Source organism: Alligator sinensis, unplaced genomic scaffold (assembly GCF_000455745.1).
Source record: "Alligator sinensis unplaced genomic scaffold, ASM45574v1 scaffold694_1, whole genome shotgun sequence".
NCBI classification, from domain to species: Eukaryota; Metazoa; Chordata; order Crocodylia; family Alligatoridae; genus Alligator; species Alligator sinensis.
Genome location: NW_005842339.1, coordinates 658,771 through 667,181, shown reverse-complemented (window position 1 = coordinate 667,181; position 8,411 = coordinate 658,771). Strand labels below are relative to the sequence as shown.

The 8,411-nt window shown below is 41.4% G+C and overlaps 1 protein-coding gene and 1 non-coding gene across 2 annotated transcripts in view; both read left to right on the top strand.

The window, feature by feature from the left end:
* Positions 1-2,144: 2,144 nt before the first annotated feature.
* FN3K (fructosamine 3 kinase) overlaps positions 2,145-8,411 on the top strand; it is a 13,702-nt gene continuing 7,435 nt past the window's right edge. The window contains exons 1-3 of the mRNA XM_006028737.3: positions 2,145-2,345; positions 7,241-7,392; positions 7,947-8,038. Of these exons, the coding sequence (XP_006028799.1) occupies positions 2,205-2,345; positions 7,241-7,392; positions 7,947-8,038 (385 nt within the window). The 5' untranslated portion in view covers positions 2,145-2,204. The remainder of the gene's footprint in view (positions 2,346-7,240; positions 7,393-7,946; positions 8,039-8,411) is intronic.
* Positions 3,520-3,631, top strand: LOC112551115. Its single transcript, XR_003095279.1, has one exon. It is a non-coding gene; the product is annotated as a U6atac minor spliceosomal RNA (small nuclear RNA).

The following is an 8,411-nucleotide window of genomic DNA, read 5'->3' as shown; positions in this document are numbered from 1 at the left end:
ATTGGCTTGCTAGCCGTATAAAAGGCTTGGGTGGTTTCTGCCCAAGTTGGAGAACTTTGAGCATGCTGCAGAGTGCCTCTACGGAGATTTGACCTGAGGCTGCTGATCGATAGACTGATCGCCTATCGATTCTTCTCCCCGTCGCCGATAGATTCCTAGACGTATCCCTCCCTGCACGCAAAAAAGAACCCACGGAGCCTAGCAAACTTCATGTGAGTCTATTCAGAGCTCTTTTGTACGAGTACTTTCTTTGGTTGACGCGACGGGCTCGCGTGTTCAGAGCCTTCAGCCGGATTGGGCTAGAAGTTCGCGAGTTTAGAACTCTTGTCTGCCTCTCTTCTTTCCTGTCTGTAACCGCAACTCAAGCAAGTTTTCCTGCCTGCATCGCGACCATCTTTGGTGTAAGTAAAATAATCTTTAAATCAACCATTACGCGTCCGTGCCTAATTCCAGCGTGTCGCCTGTTCTCTCCGATCCAGCGTGCCCGGGCTGCTGGCCACAGCTCGCACATAGCACAAAAGGGCCCCGATCGCTCCCCGCCGTCCGCACATGGCGACGAGGGTGGGATCGGGAGACGGCCCGCACAGGGAGCCTAGGCCATGAGAAGCATTGCAGCTCACCTTCATGGCAATTTGGTGGCAGTAACTATCACAATTCCTGTTCTTTTCTATTAACGACCAATACATCATTTTTCCTGGCTATGCAAAAGTGAGCTAGGAAGAGGTAGAAAGACAGGGACATTTGCCAGTTCTTCATAACTACTGAAGATCTCAGGTCTTGGATAGAAACTTGAATTATAACAGTTTTTCCATTCCTTGGAGAACTAGAGAACTTCCATTTCAGGGTGGAATTCAAGGAGCCCATTTCCAATAACAAAACTACATGGATAGAGTCAGCTCTTTTCCAGCAGCACTAATTGCTCTTTAGCCTTCACTGATCCCCAGAAGTACTTATTACTCATTATGTAAACAGTTATAAAGAGAGAGAAACACGTGAAGACATAGACAAGTGCTGAGGCTGATGGTAGTGGCAGCAGGATCCAGAGAGTTATTAGTGGGATGGATGACAACACATGGCAGCAATATGTGGAGATGAGCACTAGGGTGTTTTTCACAGATTGCAACTTTATTGGACCTAGTACTATTCATCAGACCAGCTCTGTTGACACTGGTGGCATTTAAAATTTAGAAAAAATCTGTGGCATCAGAGCAATTATAATACTTTGCACCTTTTATCTGAGGATGGCAATACATTTTACACCTATAAAGTAATTCAATCTTACATCCCCATAAAGTAACCAATTCACCATCCCCTACATTACAAGCTGGTGAAACGAGTTTCAGAGAAGCTAAATGACTTATTAAGGTTCCATAGAAACGTAGTGGAAGGACCAGACTCAGAGTCTGGAATCTGTGCACTGCTGCCTTGACTACACAGCTTGTCTGACAGCGTCCAATCCTGAATGTTTCCTGTAAAGTGCTGAATAGCCTCAATTCTCATTGACTTTAAGAGAATTTAAGGCATTTGACTGTACTTGAAGGAGAGAGCAATCTCTTCATTGATTTTAATGGAAGCAAGATCAAACTCTACGGCAGGAAAAGAGATCTATCAGTAATGTCTCAATTGAAGCGTGTGGGTTACTAGCCCACACAAAGCACCTGTGAACAGGGAAAGATCACTGCTTTTCAAATAGTTCTGCTGACTTGGTTGCATAGTCTACATTGAGCGTTACATTGTGCCACAAAGTTTCATTGTGCTGGTCTTAAACAATTACAGCGCTCTGCAGCACCAGGCTTAGTAAATCACAAGCAGATTCATGTTGTTGTATTAGGCTCCCTCTAGCGACTTGCTTAAACTTTATCTCTGTGGTACTCATGTGAACACAGAGGTTAAAAAAATGAAATCGGTCCAAACTACAAATACCAGAAGCTCTCAGGACAGCTATGGAAGGACCCCAGGATAGGACTCCCAAATAATTTGGTTCCAAATATATATATTTTTTAAACTAAAGCTTTAATGTTCCAAAATAAACATTTATGAGAATGATCTACTGAGCTGGATGTTTCTGTCAGCTTTTGTTTTTCTCTTTGCTGTGTGACAATTTCCACCTGTCAGCAAAGTGACAGGGAGAGAAGGACCCAGACCTTTCAACCTGATTTGCAGTGCATTTAACAGGAAACAGCTACAACAGTCTGGGATTTACCATGGAGAAGATCCTGAAAGCTGAACTGAAGACTTCCCTTCTGAAGGCATTTGGCAGCTCCGGAGGAGGGTGCATTAGCCAAGGCCAGAGCTATGAAACCGACAGTGGGCGAGTGTTTGTTAAAATCAATCTCAAGCCTCAGGTTAATACTGACAGACTTTTAGCTGATAATGTTGATGCTTATAGAGAGCAATGGGTTTGTTTAGTTGCCTACAGATGCTTGCTGATGATTGTAAACGGTGTGTTTTCTAGCTTCAGATGTGTCTCTCTCTTTAGGAACTGAAATATTTTATGGTAACGATTAACACATCAGACTTGGTTAATTAATATATTTAATGCTACTGTAAAGCAACTTGATGTTCCTTAATCCTGGAATTGTGTAATAGAATTGACCTGGCGGCATAAAAAGCAGAGCAGACAGCTGTCGCCTTAGTGCTTAGAATGTGGAATGATCACTTGGTGTTGGAGCAGCTGGCATCCCGGTAGTGACTGCTCACATATAGGGGTTGGGAGCCATGACTTGCCACTTGGAGAGCTTTCTGGGGATTCTTTCAGTGGGGAAGGGTGTTACTCAACAAACCCATTGGTTTCCTGAGATGTGCAGAGCTCTTGAACATCTGTATTGCCTCCTGATGCCATGGAGACAGCTCCTGCATCAGATGTGCTCTTAAGAGCTTCTCTATATGGCATCACCCCTCAAGACCCTTTAAGAGACCTGTTTCACCTGGTGCAGTGGGAGCTGAAGTAAGGTAGCACTGACAATATTGGAAATTTTTGAAGCACAGGCTGCTCTCTAAACTCTATCAACTCTCATCCTGGTCCCTTTCTATCAGCACAGTGTTAATCCCACAGGATCCCCTGCCTTCCTTGCATTGATCCATCCTCCTGTATCTTCTTAATTTTTGCTGCCATCTGTCACAGAGGTGGAGGCAAGTATAGAATCAGTGGACTGGAAGGGACCTTGAAGATCATCAAGTCTAGTCCCCTGCCATAGGCAGGAGGTTAATGAGCTCAAACTTGCTCAACGAGGTGCTTATCCAACCTCCTCTTGAACAACTCCAAGGATGGTGACTGCACCACCTCTGCCAGGATTGTGTTCCAGGTTCTACTTACCCTTATGAAAATAAGTTTTTCCTTATGTCCAGTCTAAATCTTCCCTCTATTAGTTTGTGTCCATTGGTCCTTGTCCTCCCAAGGGATGCCTTCATGAAGAGTTGCTCCCCCAGATCTTGGTGCTCCCCTTGACATACTTGTAGCAGCCCTTTCTGTTGTAGACAAGACCTCATATTTAAATAAGTTGAATGATTATGTCTATTGTGTTTTAAAAAAGGAGAGAAGATTAGTACCCTAATTGACAAGGAGTAGTCTTTTCAGCATGTATCTGATTGAGGCATTGCCACTTACTTGGTGGCAATGCCTCTGATTTCTGGAATGGCTTCCCAGAATATCAGTTAGGACCTCTTTCTTATTTTTGTATAAATCTAGAATAATACATGAATAAATAAATAACTCAGATGGTTGGTGGTAAGGCAGAACTGGAAATAGGGTTTGAACTGTAGCCTTATCTCTAAGCATCCTATCATTTTTTTGAAAGTTTGCATCCAAATGTGGCTTTTTTTGCCTGAACAAAAATATCTGTTCCATTTACAATTGAAAAGTGAACGTTTAAGACAAAATATGTGAGAGAGTGAAAAGCAGAAGCACAGAGGAGCTGAAGGAGATCTAGTGTAATGGGAGATAGTGTGACTGCTTTACCACTTCTTACTGTCCGATTTATAATACAGGCTGTTCCAGGACCTGCTGTTAGGTGAGCAGTGTTAGTGCTTCATTTTTAGAGGCTTCATTAGAAAAACAGAAAGACTTAGGAGGAGAGAGAGAAAGGAACCCTCCTGACTGTGCATTGCTTCTGTCACATAGCAAAGCCTTTTAAAATAGTTAATGAAGTATTGCCATGTTTGAAAGTTTTACTAGGTGTATGAGAAAGCTGAGTCATACAATCCCAATAGCTTAGAGCAGTGATTCTTAACTAGGGTGCCACTGTACCCTGGTGTTCTTTGAGATCCTTTCAATGTCATGCAGTGTCATGCAATATTAGCACTGTTAGGTGTTCAAACTTGATTCACAAGATAAACCCAGAGAGTTTAAATGGGAATTCATAGTGTTAAAAATACTATGGGTGCCTGTAGATGTGTGGGGAACCTGCTCCAACACGCTGTAATTACAACGCATTGGAGCAGATTGAATCAAGTGTGCCGGAGTGTGCTAATTAGCGTGCTCTAGCAGCCTCCACATCTCATTTATTCAATGTCCCCATGCTTCAAAATGGTGGCAGGAGCACTTTAGCTTTATTTAAAGCAACCCTGGTGCCATTTTGAAGTGCAGGATGCTGAATACATGAGACACTGTGGGCACTTTAATTAAAGTGGTCCCCACCTCCTACCCCCTGGAGCACATGTAAAGATGCCCTATGAGTGTTAAAAATACTGAGACCTGTTGTGGTCTTCTGGAGTTCTTTGTGCAAAAAATAGCTCTATTACTTTTCTGTAGTCAAAAAAATTAGTGAAAACAAAAAGTGAGCATTTTTGAGAAGTGTCCTGAATCTAAGAAGGGGTGCCTCAGGTCTAAAAAAGGTTGAGGACCACTTCCCTAGCATTACCAGTGGTTCTGTGCATATACAGAAATTATTAAATCAGCTTTCAGCTGATTACTATAAAGATGCAACTCAATCAAAGTTAAAAAATCCTTTAAAGTTCATTGACATATAATGAGGAAATATCTTCAGGTTATGTATAAAGCTGATTTATTTTTCATGTTTCTTTTAAAGAAAAAATTGCTCTTTTTTAGGGCTGTCAGTTAATCGCAGTTAACTTACACGATTAAAACAAAAACAAATTAATGCGTTATATTTTTTAATCGCATTAATCACGTACATCATTTTGACCAGCAGAGCAGACCAGCTCTGGACCAGCTGGAACCTGTGCACACAGCCCTGACCCTGGTCCGCTCTGTGCCTGCTCCAGACTCACCCATCTGCACTGAGCAGCGGTAGGGGCCTGGCAGACGCTGCTACTTGGCACAAGGGAAAAGCAGCCCCTGTCCCTTACTGCTGCTGGGCCATTCTTGCTGTGGCTGCGCAGAGCCTGCGCCCAGGCTGCCCTGCGGCTCCTTTCTGCTGCCATCACCACCGCCTCTGGGCAGTGCAGAGAAGCCACAGGGCAGCCTGGGCACAGGCTCTGGGCAGCTGCAGCAAGAAAAGCCCAGCAGTGGTGAGGGGGAGGGACTGCTTTTTATCTGCGCTGAGCAGTAGCTTCTGCCTGGCCTCTGCCACTGCTCAGTTTGGGCAGGTGAGTTTGGAGCAGGTGCAGGGCAGGCTGGGTTTGGGGCTGTCCACACGGGTTCCAGATGGTCCACTCTGGTGAGTCTGGAGCAGGCGTGGGGTGGGGCAGGGGCAGGGCTGGGGCTATGCCTTTTTGGTTGTGGTGGGAGTTGCAGGGCACATGGACTACAAGGATTTGGGTGGGGGGCTGCTGACTATTGTTTAACTATGCAATTAGAATTGAGATTAATTGCAACTTTTTTTAACCTCATAACAAATTGCTATTCATTTTTTAAATTTCTGTCAGCCCTAATCTTTTTATAACTCAGTCAACCTAAAAATTAAATCCCAAATTATATTTCACATGATTTCTCTGTCTTCCTTAGTAGTGCCCTCACCTTCAGTCAGTTGCATATAAGCAGGCCCCTACTTTGCCCAATCACAATTAGTAGTAGGATCATGACCTAAATGCTGTTTGTAGTCTTTACTCAGGCAAAGTTTCCATTGATGTACATGGGGCGTGTCAGAATAAGGAGTGTAGGCTTGAACAAACAGCCATTCCCAAAACAGCCATTGCACTTTGTTCTTCTGTACTTAGGATACTAATTTAGGGCTTGGGAAACCAGGGTTTATGTTTCTGCTATTTCATAGTCTTTTTGTGACTTTGGTCTGGTCACTTTTTCACTCTTTGCCTTAGGGGACTTTTAAAACAGAAAACTCTCTCAGAGGGCTGCTGTGAGGGTAAATAAGTTAAAAGACTGAGGTATTCAAATAAGTCAGTAACAGAGTCTTGTAAGTACTTAAGATAGATAAACCTTTTTTTCTTTTCCTATTGAAATAGAATAAAATAACACAAAATGCAGAGACATTTCTGTTTTCAAACCCAGAAATCAGATATGTAGCAAGCATCTGCAGATGTTTAAACAGAAGAAAATGTGAAGAAGATGCAAGGATAGAGTTCTGTATTCAGAATTATTTTTGAATTGGAAAATGCTACTTTTTCAGGCTGTACTTGGGTTTTACTGTGGGTAAATAAAAATGGAGCAGAGAATTTATCTGCAAATTTGTAGCTCAGTTTGTCAGAAACTGATAAACTTGGTTTATCTAATTCTGAAACATACTGTTAGTTGTTGGGAAGAGTAACAATATGATTATGAAATTGAAACTGTTCAGAAATAAACTAGTGGATAATGCTTATGTTTAAATCTTCCTTTTGCGGCTGGCCTGGTCTGACAAACCAATCTGCTATTTACAGTTTAAGGATTTAATCCTTTACTTCTAGTAGTTTGTGTTTTTGGTCATTAGGTTTTAACCTCACCGAAAACTATGGGGGCCATAGGCATATGGTCAAACGTTTGCTACATGTAGGTGCTTTAAGATTTTACCATGCAAAGTTGTATATTGCGTTGTACTGTAGAAGATTTGCAAGAAAAATAAATACCTATATATGTATATCTATCTATCAATCGATCAATAGATAGATATAGATCTATATCTATCAAGATAGATATAGATCTATATCTATCAAGATAGATATAGATCTATCTATCTATCGAAAGTAATTAAACAATCATTCTGAATGTAACTTGCTAATTTGCTGCTACATTTTATGATTAAAGAGGAATAAATGTGCTGATTTCACAATCCCCTCTCCCTCATGTGTCCCACCCCCCACAAGGAACCCATGAAGACCAAAATTAGTGATAGTCTTGTATTGACAGGCAAGAAAAATGTTTGAAGGTGAAATGGCAAGTTTGGAGGCTATTCAAAAGACCAACACCCTGAGAGTACCTCAGCCCATTAAAGTGATTGACCTGCCCGGAGGAGGTGCAATGTTTGTCATGGAGCACCTGAAGATGAGGAACCTCAGCAAGTATGCATGAATTTCATACTGCTCTTTTACTGCAATATTTAGGGTTGCCTGCTTATACTTCAGGTCCATCAATAAGACTTTTTTCAGCAAGTGATGTCTTGGTCTTGGAGACATTAAAATCAATGGTTAAACTTCTGGGCATAATTCTCTGCTGGTGTACTTTCATTTATTCAGTGGAGTTATGTCAGTAGAGAACAACCCATTAAAAATGTCAGCAAAATATTCCACATTATTCATATACCTGCCAGAGCTCTGAAAATTTCCCCACTCTTTTACCTTTATCTATCAAATACTGAAAGCTTTAGTATTAGCTCTACTGGCAGGAAACAGCCCATGTCATATACATTTTCTCAGGTAATTAACTTGTCTCTGGATGCTTCTGGTTGCCTACTGTCAAGTCAACCTGTTTCAGCTCTCCCTTTTTTTTTTTAAATGGCTGCCTGATTCATACACTTGTTTCCTGCCATTGCTGGTCTTAATTTTTCAGACAATGTTCTTAAAGATATGTTTTCAATGCATAGTAACATGTTTAGTTTTTTGTCTCTGATCTTAAGGTATTCTGCAAAGCTTGGGGAGCAGGTAGCAGATCTTCACCTTTACAACCAAAAACTTGGAGAGAAATTAAAGAAGGAAGGAAACACAATCGGTAGATATAGATTTTCTGGACTAATAGAACACTGGTATCATAGCTTTTGAATGTGATACCATGTTTAAAACATATGCCATTATAATCTTTATGAGTAGAAAAAAACTGTATAAAGAAACATTCATTGGCAAGACACCACCTACATGTACATGTGTGTTAATTTGTACTTTATATATAAAAATATTACATATAAAGATTATATGGTGTATATGTGCGTGTGTGTGTATATAATAATGTGAATATATGTGTAATCCTTTCATCCATGAAAGACCAAACTGAAAAAGGTTTTTAACTCTTTATTCATAGATTCATAGATGTTAGGGTCGGAAGGGACCTCAATAGATCATCGAGTCCGACCCCCTGCATAAGCAGG